Source organism: Cyprinus carpio, unplaced genomic scaffold, assembly GCF_018340385.1.
Source record: "Cyprinus carpio isolate SPL01 unplaced genomic scaffold, ASM1834038v1 S000006655, whole genome shotgun sequence".
NCBI classification, from domain to species: domain Eukaryota; kingdom Metazoa; phylum Chordata; class Actinopteri; order Cypriniformes; family Cyprinidae; genus Cyprinus; species Cyprinus carpio.
Genome location: NW_024879279.1, coordinates 243,295 through 261,268, shown reverse-complemented (window position 1 = coordinate 261,268; position 17,974 = coordinate 243,295). Strand labels below are relative to the sequence as shown.

General features: G+C 36.1%; 1 protein-coding gene across 1 annotated transcript; it reads left to right on the top strand.

Moving 5' to 3' along the window:
• Nucleotides 1-1,380: 1,380 nt before the first annotated feature.
• LOC109047793 (ribonuclease inhibitor-like) lies at nucleotides 1,381-12,983 on the top strand. The gene is made up of 4 exons (XM_042755222.1): nucleotides 1,381-1,590; nucleotides 2,541-2,714; nucleotides 11,595-11,773; nucleotides 12,822-12,983. Coding segments are annotated over exons 1-4 (408 nt in total). The 5' UTR covers nucleotides 1,381-1,537; the 3' UTR covers nucleotides 12,824-12,983.
• The last annotated feature ends 4,991 nt before the right edge of the window (nucleotides 12,984-17,974 follow it).

Here is a 17,974-nt window from a genome sequence, read left to right as displayed (position 1 = left end):
AGTCATCAAATGCAGTGACATCTTTAGACCTTTACCTGGACAAGACAAAGCCATCAGAACTGTGCTGACAAAGGGAGTCGCTGGCATGGAAAAACAGTCTCTGTGCAGAAGTTGATCCTGGACTGTGCTGAATGGAAAGAGAATCAGGACGTCCAGCTCATATTTCCACTTCCTTTCAGAGAAATCAACTTGATGAAGACAAAACACTCAGTCTTTCAGATCTTCTTCATGTATTTTTTCCCTGAAACTAAAGAAATGGAAATATCCAGTGATGAATATAAAGTATTGTTCATCTTTGATGGTCTGGATGAGTGTCGTCTGTCTCTGGACTTTAAGAGCAAAGTGAAACTGTGTAATATATCTGAATCAGCCTCAGTGGACATGCTGCTGATGAACCTCATTGTGGGGAATCTGCTTCCCTCTGCTCTCATCTGGATCACCTCCAGACCAGCAGCAGCTGATCTCGTCCCCTCTGAGTGCGTCCATCGAGTGACAGAGGTACGAGGCTTCAATGAGCCACAGAAGCAGGAATACTTCAGGAAGAGAATCAGTAATCAGAGTCTGGCCGACAGGATCATCTCACACCTGAAGTCATCAAGGAGCCTCTACATCATGTGCCACATCCCAGTGTTCTGGCTGGATCTCAGCCGCTGTTCTGGAGAAGATGTTGAGTCCAGCAGAGAGTGAAGAGATTCCCAAGACTCTCACTCAAAATGTACACACACTTCCTGATCCTTCAGACCACATCAAACATGAGAAGGACTATGAGAAGAAGGTGACAGATGAAGACATGATCCTCAAACTGGGGAAAGTGGCTTTCAGCAGCTTGTGAAAGGAAACCTGATCTTCTATGAGGAGGACCTGAGAGAGTGTGGCATTGATGTGAGAGAAGCATCAGTGTACTCAGGATTGTGCACTCAGATTTTCAGAGAGGAGTTGGGCTTGTATCAGGGGAAAGTCTTCTGCTTTGTTCATCTGAGCATTCAGGAACATCTAGCAGCTCTATATGTGCACCTCGCCTGGACACAGAAGAACAGAAATGTGTTTGACCAGAGTTTTTGGTCTAAAGTGAAGGACTGGTTTCAACTCAGTTCATCAGAACATGTTTCATTATCTGAGCTGCATCAGAGAGCTGTGGATGAGGCCCTTCGGAGTAAAAATGGACATCTGGATCTTTTCCTGCGGTTCCTTCTGGGTTTGTCAGTGGAGTCTCATCAGATTCTCCTACAGCAAATAATGACACTGAAAAGAAGCAGCTCTGACAGCAATGAGAAAACAGTTGAGTACATCAAGAAGAGGATCAGGACCATTAACTCTCCAGAGAAATCCATCAATCTGTTCCACTGTCTGAATGAACTGGGTGATCGTTCACTAGTGTGAGGAAATACAACAGTATCTGACATCTGGAAGAATAAAGGAAGCCAAACTCTCTTCATCTCAGTGGTCAGCTGTAGTTTTTGTGTTGTTGACATCAGAAGAGGAATTGAATGAGTTTTGTCTTGATAAATTTGTTAAAGAAAAGAATAAGGCTGAAAACATGAAAGTTCTTCAGAAGTTGCTGCCTGTGATTAAAGAATCCAGATCAGTTCAGTAAGTATCACTGAGAACAATCACTTCACTGTTAAAACATTCAGAAAATCAAAGTTAAAGCTCATAAATCTTCAGTGCTGCAGATGTTGTCCAGAGTTTAGTGCTCAGTATTTAGATGTGTTTTATATCAAATCAGTGACACAGTTAGATTCAGAGACAGAGAAGTGGCATGTGAATAAATTATTTGGGTTTGTCAATAATTTAAAATGTCTTTGCAAAAAAAAAAGGAATTTATGTAATTGTAATTTTTAAAGGGGTCATGAACTGCCTCTGTATTTTATTTTGTACCATTCTCTGAGGTCCACTTATAATATTGTCAAGATTTATACAAGAAAACACATCATAATCTAGAAGTAATAAGTTATTTTCTGTCCTGTTTTTGACCTCCTCATCAGAACGCTCTGTTTGAATAGACGTGGAGGATTGTAGACTCAGAAGTAAACACACACTGCTGTGATTGACTGATAGTTGTGTGTTTTGACCGTCAATCATTAATTTAACTCATTAATAAAATTTAAAATCATTAATAACTCAATACATATCAAACGATCTGTAAGAAGAGACAAAAAAAAGAAACAAAGCAACAGTGATCTATCACACTATTACATCATAGAGTAGATCATTACACGAGCTGTTGTTTTGTCAGACTGCCTTCAATATAAGCTGATCAGACTCAAACTAACGACTACATTTTGTGTTCTGAAACTTACAGGATGTATTTATAGTACAGTGTCCTCTTATGTCAAAAGTTCATGACCCCTTTAAACTACTATTGTGCAACAAAGTAATATTATTTATCTTAAATCAGACTCATGTTTTTGTTCTGTGACATTTTAAATCTCAGTCCAATGATGCATCACACACTGATTTGTACTTTCTCTTTACTAATGGATTCACAGCTAAACTGATCTGATCTGAGAGAGTGAAGAGTGTGTCATTGTTCTCTACAGGTTGAGTTATTGTGGCGTCACAGATGAAGGTTGTTCTGCTCTGGCTTCAGCTCTGAGATCAAACCCCTCACACCTGAGAGAACTGAGTCTATCTGGGAATAAAATAAGAGACTCGGGAGTGAAGCATCTCTGTGCTGTACTGAAGGATCCTCGCTGTAAACTGGAGAAACTGAGGTAAGATTATATATGACACACTGTAAAATATTTGTGAAGTGAAAAACAAATCACCCAGAAAGCCAGAAAACACAATAGCTGTATCAAGACACAGAGATACAGAAAGTTAAACATTGTGTGACTTTGTTTCTTGTTCATGTGTGGACTTCTGTGTTCATGTTAAAGCTGTTTCTGCATTAGCAACACCTTTAAATGGATTCTGTTACACTAAGTGCTAATAGCTCGTCTTGTTAGTAAAAAGTCTTGACTGTAAGCAGACAAAAATTACTAAAGAAACCAGTCAGATAAGTGAGAGAGTAAGAACAGTGGCTTTTGAGGAGACCGACCCGAGTACAAATCTGCATTTCTTCTCATTTATTCCATTGTATATTAGCTCAGAGAGGTGTTTATATTAAAGAAACATAAATAAAATATTCAAAACATGGAAATAAAATGTCTAACATGTATATAATTGAAATTATATGTGGTGTCCTCGCGTTGATCAGATGTTCTGGAGAATCAATCACATGCAGCTCATATTGTTCCCAAACTCAGAAGCGTGAGTCTCTTCCTGCAGCTTCAAGAACAGCTTTACTGGATCAGCAGCTTCAGGTGTGATTAGGGAGCAGCTGTAGGGGGCTTTAGGAATAGACACAAGGAAGGACACTAGAAGACAGCATCTGTTTATCATCAATAGAATCATATAATGAAATTGTTATTACCAACTGTTTTGTAAAGCACTGCAATACATTGAGTTGTAAGTACTATCTGCCACAATTTACACTAAGTATGAATAATATCTCACAGTGTAGGTGATCTGCATGATGATTGAAATCTCACAAATAGTCCTTAAGCTATTACCTACCTGAGAGCGCAGCACGAGCTCGCGGCGTCATCTGCAGGACAGTTAGAGCGTTCAGATCAGGGTATATTCTGGCAATACAGCCATGAGTCTTCAAATCATTCAAAGCACCAAACACACGAGCAGAATCCGCACTGAAACGTGTTACTCGACCCCGGTGACTTTTTATGAATGACGGTGAGAATCTGAGATTGGTAGTGCTGTCATAAAATTCACAACGGATGTGCTGTAATTATATAATAATCTGTAGTGTGACGCGCTACATGTCTGCTGTTACAGTACTGTTTTTAGTTGTGATTCTCTGTCAGTGCTACACTTGGTTTAAGCCGGTTTAATTTGCATGTGCGCGACATTCATCATTAGAAACGTTTATAAATCTGTTGTTGTTTACAAAGAAGTTTTAGTGTCACATAATCCTTTCAGAAACATCATTCTGATTTTCTGCTCAAGAAACATTTCTGATTATTATCAATGTTAACAACAGTTTTTGCTGCTTAATATTTTTTTGTGGAAACTATGATACCACTCAAACATTTGTATAAGATTTAAAAAAGAGAGAAATTAATAATTTTATTCATCATGCATGAAAGTGACAAAAAGTGAGTGAAGACACTTAAAATGATTTCTATTTAATAAATGCATTAACCAATTTAATTAATATATTTAATAAATGCAAATAAATGCTGTTGATTAATCCTTATATTTATCAAAAAATCCTGAAAAACAAAGTGCATCATCATTTCCACACAAAATATGAAGCAGCAAAATAGTTTTCAACATTGATAATAATCAGAAATGTTTCTTGAGAGTCAAATAAATTGTAATGATTTCTAAAAGATCCTGTGACACTGAAAATGGAGTAAATGATGAAGAAAATTCTGCTTTGCATCACAGGAATAATATTACATTTTATATTAAAATTGAAAACCTTTTTTGTGTATTTGTAAATAATATTTCACAATATTTCTTTTTTTTTTTATATTTTTACTTTATTTTGATCAATAAATTCAGCCTTGATGAGCAGAAGATAGTTATTTCAAAATCATTAATAATTTTAATGTTTCCAAACTTTTGGCAGGTACTTTAATAATAATAACAATTCTATATACTTCACTATAATATATTATAGTACTTTATTATAATATATTATTATTTTGTTGTCATGATTATTAAATGCTGCTTTTTATTTTTTTACAGGACAGTATGTATTTTTACAATATAAGATATATCTTTTTATGTGCTAAAATATATATTTTTAATAATGAGTGCTGGGGGCGTGGCTTGTGGGCGTGGACAGATTTTCCCTTCTTTTTTTATCTCTAGCTGATCACACGCCTGTATTTGGTTTTTAAAAAAAATCCTGACAGTGTAATAAAGAATTTTTATTTTCTTTTTGAATGAGGCTTTTGTCATAAATGTCATAATAGTGATTTTCTAATGTCTAATTATAAATCCGACAGCATAAGGTGAAAATAACTATATACATAAGTGAGTGGAAAGGGCAAGTGAACACATGAATCTTTGACACTTTTCTCCATTGACTTGCAGAATATTTTCAGTGATGTTACTGTTAGACAGTGCTGGGAAGGTAATAGTTACAGTTTACAGGTTACACTATTTAAAATGTAACAAGTAGTGTAACTATTTCAATTGCTTTATTAAAGTAATGTAACAGATTACATTTGATTACATTTTGATTACGTTTCTAAATGTAAAATATTTTCAACTGCTAATCATTTTGAATCATTTAAAGCAGGCAGGGTTAAGCTTACAGTAGAGAACTCAACACTGATTATTGGCAGACTTTCAAAAGCCTTCATCACTTAAATTAAGATAAATAATCATTTAATTTTAAACCACAGCCACCACAAAATCAGAACATTAGCACCTTATTTACTTTGAGATCAATCTGATTCTGGTTAAATTCTGATCATTCTGGTTAAATACAGGATTAAAAATCATAACAAGAAATAGTTTTAAAACCATAACACTTCACATAAAATAAAATAAACACACACATATAACAATAAACAATTACAACAATTCAACGGCAAGAAAAACATAATCAAAAAAATAAAACCTTAACGCAAAAAAATCAATTTTTCACGGTATCACTGTATTGTCGTTACATCTCTAAAATGTGTTCTTTTTAAATGACTGGGTAAAAAAAAAAATCTTTTTTTCCGCTGGACATATTCAATATATTTTGTTTTTGAGCAACAGTAACAGAATATTAGAAACAGTAGAATTAGTTTATTTTTTCTTGATTTGTTTCCTAAAAAGAAAAAAATAAAGACTTGACATCTTTACTTAACCTAAATCTGTAATTATAGTTATTTAATTGTTATATAATTCATATACATATCATTTAGTTATATAATAATAATCATACACATAATTTGATTTAATAATAACCCAATTTGAATCAAAAACAGGATGTTGTGACAAGCTTTGTGAAATTATACTACATGTCTGAAGGAAACAAACAGCAGAAGCTCTGAATGAGATGCAGATTCACTCTCTGACAGCAGAAGGCGCCTCTGCCACAAAGCTGCATTGCCCTGGAACACCACATTAACTTTACCGTTTGTAAACACAGCTGCTGCTGAAACACTGCTTTAATATGAAACTATACAGAGACCAGATGAGAAGAAAATAATACCACATAAACTTTCCCAGAAGACAGTCATCTCCCTCAGAAAACACATTCATATCGGTTGCCGATCGCGTAAAAAAGCCAAAGTAGTACTTCGACTGTCCACGCACTGTGTGAGACTGTGTGAGACGGAAAGGAACGCTGAATGTGAAGTGTACCCGGGCCTTAAGTTCGGTCATCCTACACACACGTGACTGACCGCTCGCTCGCAGCAACAGGAGGAGGAGGGGTCAGTGTTACTCTCTACACTGCTCTCACGTCTGAGCGATTCCTACTCTTTCAGTCTTTGAGGAGACATGGAAAACAGCGCATACCGCAGGAACGGTATAATGGAAAATATTAGTGGTTTTGAAACCGTGACATTTTCAAATCGCCGGTATACCTTGAAACGTAATCGTCACATGCTACTATACATCTAACAATGCCTTGGGGATGGAAAAAACAGTTCATCTTAAAGCATATGCATAAACCCAAATAGGAAATAAAACAGTTATTGAATAAGCATGCATCTTATTCTGTGTACTAAACTCCTGAAACATTGGTGCCTCGTATTTTAGAGCATTTTTTCTCAGTAACTGTAACAGATTGCACTTACATTTATTTTGAAATTAAATTATGTAATTCCGTCACATGTAACTAGTTCCTCCCCAACACTGGTGTTAGTGAATAGAATATATGGGGAGTACAAACACTGATCTATAGTTGCCACCCCCAAGTATAAAATCCTGGACACGCCCCTGAATCAATCACATGCAGCTCATATATGGCGAGTATATCAGTAGTAGCTAAAACTCGAGAGGTTTGAAAATCTGAATGTGAAGAATTGTCATATATAACATCCGTATTTGTAATGTTGAATTTTACACTCACAGCTCTGATGCTGGAAAGCTGAATCTTTCAATTGCACCACAGACAATGATCAAAACACCCGTGTTTTGAGTTGGAAGTTGTAGATTAATAGTTACAAATGTGTAGAAATGACATTCACACAAAGGGGGAAAAAAATTGGCATACACAAATGTTTACGACATATTTTACTTTTGCACTTTACTTCAGTTTCGCTGCCACAAGTCAAGGTCAGCACTTACCCACCTCTCAGATATGGCAGGACCAAGTTCAAATCCTAGCGCTCTGACTTTTGCTACTCCTTTTGCGTATTCCTGTTGCAAAACTCACTTGTGCACTTGTATATGTAGATGTGAGAGAGCAGAGCCGGGGACGGGGGTTTTGGTGCAAAATTAGGACATTTTAATTGGTCGATGCTTACGACCAATGAACAACGAAAGCCATCGCGACTTGCCAAGAAGAAAATGGTTGTTTTATGCATATTGTATCAGTTATTTGTAAAAACAACTTGCAAACAATTTTTCACTGAATATCTTTAGCTTTTACAGGATTTTAGGCACACTCCATTCATTTTGTCATTCAGGTATTATCTGGTAGACAAATAATGCAACATATTTTCATATGTATATCCCACTGCCATCTCGCTGCTGCATACCAGAGTTGCAACATAACGCTGTTCTTATTATTTTTATGTTTTTGTAAAAAGAATTTAAACTTCTTCATTGGGTTAAATTCCTAATTTGCTTGTCAGTAATGAACCTTTTTTAAACAAAAATTTTTTCAAAAAAAACATAAAAAAAGCTTATAAAAATTCAGACGTGTTTGATAATGTCTAAAATTTACATTAAAAGGCAAAACTAAAAAAAATAAGCAGTTTTTATGACTAGCAATACCGTTGTTGAGCAACTAGAGTAGAGCTAAATACATGTATTTATTAAACATCAATAAGGCCAGCTATTGGTTAAACAATGGCATTACATATGAATATTATCTTCCTGGCCACCAAAGGCCTCTCTAATTTCCTCTTTGCACTGAATTTAAATAACATTTTCTCTATTTTAACCCTAATACTACACTTAATTATAATAATAAATAATAAGCAGTATTAGAAAATGTTATATTTTAAAATGGTCATTCATGGCTCATAATTATTGCGCATATTATTTAGTCCCATCATCTCTTCACATTACCTAAACAGGACTGAAGCTAAAATGGTAGTACAGTTATTTTTATTGGTTAAAAGTTACACTTTAGGGTCTTTGGTTCACGTTGACCTGCCACGGAGTATGAGAATATAATGCTGTTTCATTCCCAGAATAAATGCTATGTAAAGCTAGTCAGCGTAGTTATCCATGCACAATCAATGCACGTTAGGCTATGTGTTATATTTACTAGAAATCGCTACAAATATAGTGAAACCGCTGTCTGTCCTGATTAATCCCTTGTCAACATATTTGACAGCACAATTTGTTTTAGTACTATTGATAGGATTCAGAGCCACGTGACCACGGGGCGGGTGAGATCAAAAGCATGTCAACAACTGTTCCTCAAAGCGCTCTGGTACAGCGATATTTACTCTGCAAATATGCAATATGGATATCATATGAAAAGATGTTGGCATTATTTGTTACCAGATAATACCTGAATGACACAAATGAATGGAGTGTCTTAAAATGCTGTAAAAGCTAAAGATATTCAGTGTGAAAATTTGTTTGCAGTGTTTTACAAATAAAATTAAATTAAAATTAAAATTGTAAAATTAAATTAAATTAAATTTAAATTAAAATTAAATTAAATTTATGCATTTAGCAGACGCTTTTATCCCAAAGCGCACTTACAGTGCATTCAGGCTATCAATTTTAAACTTATCATGTGTTCCCCCCACGGGGAATCGAACCCCCAACCTTGCGCTTGGTAACGCATGCTCTACCACTTGAGCTACAGGAGCACTATATAACTGATACATATGCATAAAACACAAATTTCTTTCTTGGCAAGTCGCGATGGCTTTCGTTGTTCATTGGTCGGGCACATCGACCAATAAAATGTCTTCATTTGCACCCAAAGCCCCCAGTCCCCAGGCTCTGCTCTCTCAAATCTGCATATACAAGTGCACAAGTGAGTTTTGCAACAGGAATACTGCAAAAGGAGCAGCAAAAGTCAGAGCGCTATTTGAACTTGTACTGCCAGATCTGAGAGGCTGTAAGTGCCGACTTGACGTTGTGCAGCACGAACTGAAGTAAAAGTGCAAAAGTAAATATGTCGTAAACATTTGTGTATGCCATTGTTCTTTGTGTGAATGTCATTCTACACATTTGTAACTATTAATCTACAACTTCCAACTCAAAACACGGGTGTTTTGATCATTGGTCTGTGTGTGCAAATTGAAAGATTCAGCTTTTCACATCAGAGCTGGGAGTGTAAATTTCAACTTACAAATACAAATGTTAATATGATTGCAAGTTCTCACATTCAGATTTTCAACCTCTCGAGTTTAGCTACTGATATACCTCCATACTCATATTGTTTCCCAAACTCAGAAGCGTGAGTCTCTTCCTGCAGCTTCAAGAACAGCTTTACTGATCAGCAGCTTCAGTGTGATTAGGAGCAGGTGTAGGGGGCTTTAGGAATAGACACAAGGAAGGACACTAGAAGACAGCATCTGATTATAATCAATAGAATCATATAAAGAATATGTTATTACCTACTGTTTTGTAAAGCACTGCAATACATTGAGGTGCAAGTACTATCTGCTCCAATTTACACTAAGTATGAATAATATCTCAAAATATTGGATAAAACACTTTAATATTTAAACTGACTTAAAACATGTGAGAATGATAAACTTTATTGAGGAAGCAGCACTGGTCTGATTGTTCAGAGAGGTGATTAGTTAAACACTGCGTCCTGTTAACAGCAGGAAAACTAATTGTATTTGCAGGTGAACATAAAATATGATACGCCACAAAACCTGGTGAACCAGTCAATGTCATGCATGTCTTAATGGTCTGACATAACAATAAAATGAGACATGAATGATATTGTATGAAGCGTTGCTTGTTTACATCACGTTTCGCCTCGCATTATAAAAACAATGTTTGGGATACCACGATCAAAACTTAAAATATAGACAGTTTGATGTTGAATATTCATCCAAATTATTATAAATTAAAATAACATTTGTGTGTTCAGAATGTAAAGAAATGCTTATATTACTGCACTGGCCATCGAGCGAACCAACCGTGACGTCACACGCAGTGCTACTGCAAGATGGAGACGCCCTTGCTCCAAAAGCTAAAACAAAACATCCTTTTTTCTTTAAATGGTTACATTAATCACGTTTGTTATATATTTTTTTAATCAAAGTGGAAATCACTTTACTAAATAATGTTAACTTAACTGTCTGCTTCACTTCCACTTTAATCATGATTTATGATCAATGTTTTTTTTTTGTTCTTTGACATTTTAAATCTCAGTCCAATGATTCATCACACATTGATTTGTACTTTCTCTTTACTAATGGATTCACAGCTAAACTGATCTGATCCTGAGAGATGTGAAGAGTGTGTCATTGTTCTCTACAGGTTGAATGATTGTGGGCGTCACAGATGAAGGTTGTTCTGCTCTGGCTTCAGCTCTGAGATCAAACCCCTCACACCTGAGAGAACTGGATCTGTCTCTGAATAATCTAGGAGACTCGGGAGTGAAGCGTCTCTGTGCTGTACTGAAGGATCCTCAACTGTAAACTGGAGAAAAAACTGGAGTAAGATCATCTCTCTGATCGTCTCATGTGTTTGTCTTCAGTAAGATGTGTCCTTTAATGTAAAATGGTAAGACTTAAGCTTGTAAAATAAATGATAGATAGATAGATAGATAGATAGATAGATAGATAGATAGATAGATAGATAGAAAAGAAGTGGATGGGGAAAGGACCATGACAATCCCTGCCAGTACTGAGAACTCAGACCTGTGACCTGTGAGGTTACAAGTCAGAATCTCAAACCATTAGACCACGACTGCCCCATATAGATGATTGATAGATTAGAAATATTAGACAGAATGGAAGGTTAAATGAGTTTGAATGGTCTAGAAATAGTTCATAGAATGGCAGCTAAATGGAGTCTAAAGGCCTTCAGTTTGTTTACATTTGAGATTTTGACAGAGTTTGAATAGTCTTGGCTCATCTGAACATTTCGTCAATGTAAGTCTGTGGGATTTTTATGATTTTTAATCTTCATTTTTAGGTAAACTGTAATTCGTAATAAGAGGAGCAAGTGACTGTTTCTCCAGACAGATCTGTCCTTATATCACTATGAAAAAAATATCTCTCATTCAGCTCTGTGTGTCTGTTCAGTCCTGAAGCACATGACAGTTTCAAACAGCAGCATTGAGCATCAACATGCAGAAATCTCATTTATCAGCAGCAGTTTGTGGCAATGCTTGTCATTATATCTCCTCTCCTGCTCTGAGACCAGAGTCAATAAACAAACTACACACACTCCAACTACAATTAACACTGTGTCATTGTTCTCTACAGGTTGAGTGATTGTGGTGTCACAGATGAAGGTTGTTCTGCTCTGGCTTCAGCTCTGAGATCAAACCCCTCACACCTGAGAGAACTGAGACTGTCTGGGAATAAACTAAGAGACTCGGGAGTGAAGTTACTCTCTGATCTGAAAGATGATCCATGTTATAAACTGGAGAGATTATACTACTGTGAGTATATTATTATTTAAATCTTTTAAAATGGCCAAAGTTTAGTAACAGACATATTTGGAGAAGATAAGATAATAATTCAGCTCCACTTTAGTTTCTGTACTTTAAACTGTTTAATTCTGTGATGATCTATGAATATATGAATATTTTCATCTCCTCCAGTGTCACTGTGTGTAAATGATTAAAGAGAGAGTTGTTGATCATTCACTGTTATTAATCTCATGATCAGTTGTTCATCAGATCAGAGTATGTGAGCGGAGTGGAGCGTCAACAATTTCTCCTCCTGCGCTCCGAGCATTTAATTATCACTCCGCTCCGCTCCACTCCGCGCTCACTGATATCAGAAACACCGCTCCGCCTTCACTCCGCGTCTAAAAGTATTTCAGTATGTTTGAAATCCCACAGTTCAAGTTATGTTCATAATTTAGTTTGTGATGAAATAAAAGTGATCCATGTGTCATACAGATCTATTATGGCTGTGTTGTGTCACATGACAAGCATGACGCGTCGCCATGGAAACAATAAGGCGATACATTCTAAAATAACGGTCGTCTAAAAAAACTCACGCTTGGGGGCTCAGATAGAATATTTTAAACTCACGTGCGAAAGGGGTTTTTAAAAATCATGCTTTCAGCTGAAAATATTCAGTATTTAGAAGAATCAAAAACATCCTTGAGAACTATAAACTCCGCTCATGTCCATATAGCCGTAATAGCCTTCACATTCTTTCTGATTTGAGTAGATCCTTATCTATCAAGCTAGCTAAAATGGGTTTAACATGTGATTTCTTGCTAAATATGCAGTTAGATACGGGCTGTTGGCATGAATTGTACTCGTGACGGAGCGGTGCTGGAGCGCTCTTGGAGCGAGTGAAAACCACGACGCTCCGACTTTTAAAAGATCCGCTCCTCGCTCCGCTCACATACTCTGATTCATATCTCTGACTGTAATATGAATATACTGTGTGTTTCTGAGCTGGATCTGCTGATGTGATGTGACAGCAGTAAGTGTCATACTAATATCTGACTGTCTGTGTGTTTTATTGTAGGACTCTCAGTATTTAGACGTCAGTTCAGTTTCCTCAGGATCAGCTGATGGTGAATAAGAGCTGTATACAGAGAAAAATGATCAAATATTTCCAAATCATCCTCACATTGATTGGATCCTACTGTGACGAGAGCGAGTCCCCATCTGTTATGCAGATTTAAAAAGTTTTTAAAAAAACTTTACTTTTTAAAAAAAAAAGAAAAACACATAATGTAAGAGTCAGGAATCAGTGATGTAAAGTTAATGAATCCATGGAAGTGTAATCCAAAGTACATTAAGAAAATAGTTGATATGTTTATACAGCACTAAAACCAGGGAAACCCCCTCAATGTAATATTTTCAGTGATGGGCTTCATCCTCCTGAGGACTGTCCAGATTTAATATAGATCATCATAAAGCTGTGTTTTCTGAAATTGTCAGAAATAGGACAACTGTATTCACTTGTAACATTTTCTTATATTTTAATCCAGTCTAACATTGAGTGTGTAACCTTTGTATGTATTTGGCACGGTATGAAAACATATGTGTCATCTCGAGAAGAGGGACTTCCACTTGATATCGTCATGAGAAATGTGTGCAGAAATATTTTACTTTTTTTATTATTTTTATTTTCATTTTTATTGGCACGGTATGAAAACATATAATACATAGCAAATGTAAAAGTACTATTCAAATAAAATGAGAATCAAAGCACAATATCAATTAGAAAATGAAATACCGAAAAATTCACCAAAATAAATGAAAACGTAGGCACAGGTTTATCGTCTGAAGAGCTTTGGAGTTTTTCTGGATTTCTGTTTCAAAAGAAATGAATAAATGGCAAAGTTTTATAGACGTATTTTCAAACAACAAAACTTCTGATCATGAAATCACACAGAGGGAAGTGATTTTTAAGCATTTTGGTTATATTTAGATATAATGTTAGCATTCCCAGCATGTGAAAAATTAGTCTAAGGGGTCTCTAGTGTTTGTTTTAAAGTATATTTGGTGTAAAAGTAGCATCACCGAGTCTATACGGGACGCAAACAGCTTGAAGTGATAAAGCGGCGGCCTGTAAAGAGCTCGGACTGTCAGAAATAGATCAGGAATCCGTTTGCTGTTGGAGATTTCGCATTCAGTGTAGACACTATCATGATTATAATCAACAGCTTCTACTGTGTTCAGTCTGGACAAGGTGTAAGCAGACACCTCAGACCAGGGACGGATTAACGCAGGGGTCTACTGGACACGTACTCGGGGAACTAGACCAGAGGGACCCCGTCGAAACACACGATTTCAGCCAGACACCTCAGATTTCTGAGCCAAGTGGATTTTGAATGCAATTTCCCAAAAGAAAAAGAAAGCTAATATGAGGCAGAACGCACGCTTGCTGTTCTGTGGTGAAATTCTCTCTTCATAAACAACAATGTACAGCTGTGTGCATACAATGTAAGAGATTCATTTCACAACAGCTTCAGTGATTATAATTAGAGTTGTTTGAGAGTGAAGTCAATGATAATGTTCTGACTTTTGATGATTGATTCTTTTTGCTCTCTTTCTGTACAGTTGGAAACGGTTATAATGGGTAACTTACAATGTTTTGACTAATTCATGTTAAAATACAAAAGTCAGTCGTGTTAAATATATTTTTATGACATGGTTAAATTGTGGTTATCATAGTTTAAGTATGTAGTTTTTGTTTTTGGTTTTTTTAACTTTTAACACCAGTTAATTTTTAAGGATATGTTAAGCTTAACTGTCAAAATCGTTTGTGAATGAAGTTTAAGCAAACAGCACAAAACACGTATAACTCTTTAATGTTTTATTATTTGTTGTGTGTGAATAAATGTGCATATTTGTAATAAATAACAACAATGATCTACTAAGCGTCAGCTTTGCAAAAGAAGTAGCTCATGAGTATGAACTATTTTAGTCATGTCGTTTTATGCGCTCCTTTTCCCCGAGCTATCTGCTGTCTTTATTTGTACAGGTTACAGATACTTCTAGAGCATATATGGAGGAGACTTCAGTCACGTTTGGAGCTCTTTCACGGATGCCTGTGCATGTGGACTTCTTAGAACTCAACAGAGTTCATGAGCTTTCTTAACTAATTCCACTATCCTCCAGTCATATAGTCCATCGATAAGGTACGTTTATATGTTGTTGTTACATATAATATATTAATGGTCAGTTGAACATTTTAATAATGTCCTTACTACATTTCTGTGTCTATGGAAGGTCTGAGAGCTCATGGATTACATCAAAAAATTATCATAATTTTTGTTCTCAAAGGGATTGTGTTCCTTTAAAGGGATACTTCAGCCATAAATGAAAATTGTCATAATTTACTGACCCTCATGTCATTCCAAATCTTTTTCATTCCTTCATGAATCCAGAAAAAATGATCAGAGATTCCAAGAAAATATTAAGCAGCACAACCCATTTCCAACACTGATATTAAGAGCATCAAATCAGTATATTAGAATGATTGCTGAAGGATCATGTGACACTGAAGACTGGAGTAATGACTGGAGAAAATTCAGCTTTGATCACAGAAATGAATTATATTTTAAAGTATATTAAAAAACACACACATTATTTTAAATTGTAATATTTCGTAATATGAGAATTTAAAAAAAAATTTTTTTTTTATCTCCACATAATTTTTATTAATGTTCTTCACCAGAACCACTGTATATATGCTTTATAAATGAGCATTATGTTAAGTATTAAAACATTGTCTTGATCAAACTTTATGGTCAGTACAGGGTCAGAGGAGAACGTGGACATTGCACGTTTAATGTTCACAGTTCGTGGCACAGGGAGAAGCAGTTTCATTTCAGGAAAAACGTGTCCACAATCAAAGGTATGTAAAGAAAGTATTGTGTAGCAGGACATATCTACTATGTAGCCTTGTGCTTTATTCTCCAAATGCTTGTTTGAACCAACTAATTGCTTCAGAATGATCTTGTGATGCTTTATGTTGTAGAATAGAAGGACTGTGGAGAGATGTGTGGACTGCAGTGACCAGTGTGTACTATGATGTTCTACACTATATCTTGAGGAAGCCAGATACCTTCATACTGCAGACCAAAACACATCTCTTCTGTTGCACTACACATTCCTTCCAAGGCTACAAGATGATCTAAATCTTTTCTGAGATGGGTTGGATAATCACCCTTTACGAACAGAACACAACACGTCTCCAAACCAGCTCTGGGAATTGGGTCAAATTCATTATCCAGTTGATGATCCCCGAGATGAAGAGGTGTAATTGTTCATGCAAATTTACAGCCATGTTTAATTACTATTTTTTTTTTAATAAATATTACAGGGGTTGTGAGAATTAAAGTGTTCCTTCGCTGGCATTTAAACACTTAATTAGCATTCTAGTACTCGTATAAATGTAGTTTTTGGAACTATTACAGGAACTGAGATTGTACACCATTTATACAGAAATGTTGTTCTTTGTTTAACCAGGAACTGAACATTGCTGATATTAATTGGGAAAGCAGTGGATTGGCTCCTGATGAAAGTGTTGGTGTTAATGTTCTACTGTAGAATGTCCTCTTACACCAGAGCAAAAGGGCTTGCAGCACTGAAGGGAGGACACAGTGGATCCAAGATCACATCACAATCCACGGGATAGACATTTACACGGCTGCAGTGCAGTTTTGCCAGTCACTTGAGTAATGACACATTGAGTAGACGCATTAAGTGCTGGACTGTTTCATTAATAAGTACATAGCACTATGGAGAGCTAAATTGCTTCAAAACCTATGTAGCTCTGTTGAAAACTATTTCATGGGGGCTTCCCCTTCTCAAAAATATAAAACAGCAATTCTACATGAACGTGTGTGCGTAGATGAACTGCATCAAAATTGACCTACAAGTCCAAACAACACAGAGCAAACTGTGGTACTGTTAACATTTATAGACATGGTGTCTGTATTACTGTATTGGATTTCACATAACTACACAAGCCCAAAACCAAACTCAGAAGTGCCAGTGCACTTAAGGAGCTCGTCCTTAAAATGGCTGAAATCCATGTAATGACTTTGTAATCAAGTACATTTCATACAGACCTAATAAAACAAATTAGTAAAGATGTATACCTGTCTCAATGAAGTGATGCAGATACCCTGAGATGTGACATCTATCTTCTAGTGAACAATCGTGCTCGTCGTCATCATCCACACTACTGGCTATCAGAGGGCCAGCAGATACAGGGAAGCAGCATCTGGAAATAATCATACATTTCTGTTGCAACAGTTCTATACGCAACATCGCCATCATAACCAAAATTAAACTTACCAAAGGGGTGAGTGAATTTTCACATTCCCTCGGAAAGATATCCACATCTTTCCTTTCAGTCAGCAGCGGCCACACTCTGGTTTCTTTGAGTCCTTTACATATTTGTTTCACCTGCCGTCATCTCCTTCCAGTGACCTATTGTATTACATATATTAGGTTACATGAATACAGGAAAAAAAACAACAGATCCCACACAAGAAAAAAAAAAAACACATCCCAAAAAACAAAAACAACAACACTACAGCATTATGATAAAAGGCGCTCAAAAAGCCCCTTCTGGTTTTCTTTGGTTGGGCCAGGAAGATCCCACACAAGACTCCGGTCAAGGACAGCTTGATATTCACTACTAGTGAGATCAGCTCTCCATCAAGATCCATGTAGAATAGTATAAATGAAAGTAAAAAAAAAAAAAAAAAAAAAAAATGAATGCAATTATGAATTGTTTTAAATTACAGCTAAATTATGCTACTAATGTAATACCAGTTTTCTGGTTTCAGGAATATCATGGTCAGGACAGTCCTTCTATCTGCTCTGTAGCAGTCTCAGGTGAACCTCTAGTAGTACATGGACTATTGCTTGGCTGACTCCAGCCAGCCGAGGTCCACCATGTAGGAAAGAAAGTCCAATCATTCGTCCTGCAACAAGGAACAGATCACTCTCTACCAGAAATTGTGATGATGATGGAACAAGATGACCTGGTTCACCTTCAAAGAGACAGGTCCTTGCAGTATTTCCTGTTTTAAAATAATAGGCTAAAAGTTATTTTAGATTCAAATATGAAACAAAATACTATAGCAGTGTTTCATCAAAAAAATAGCTGAAATACCCATGTTAAAAATTAAATCCATGCTGAAGCCTCTG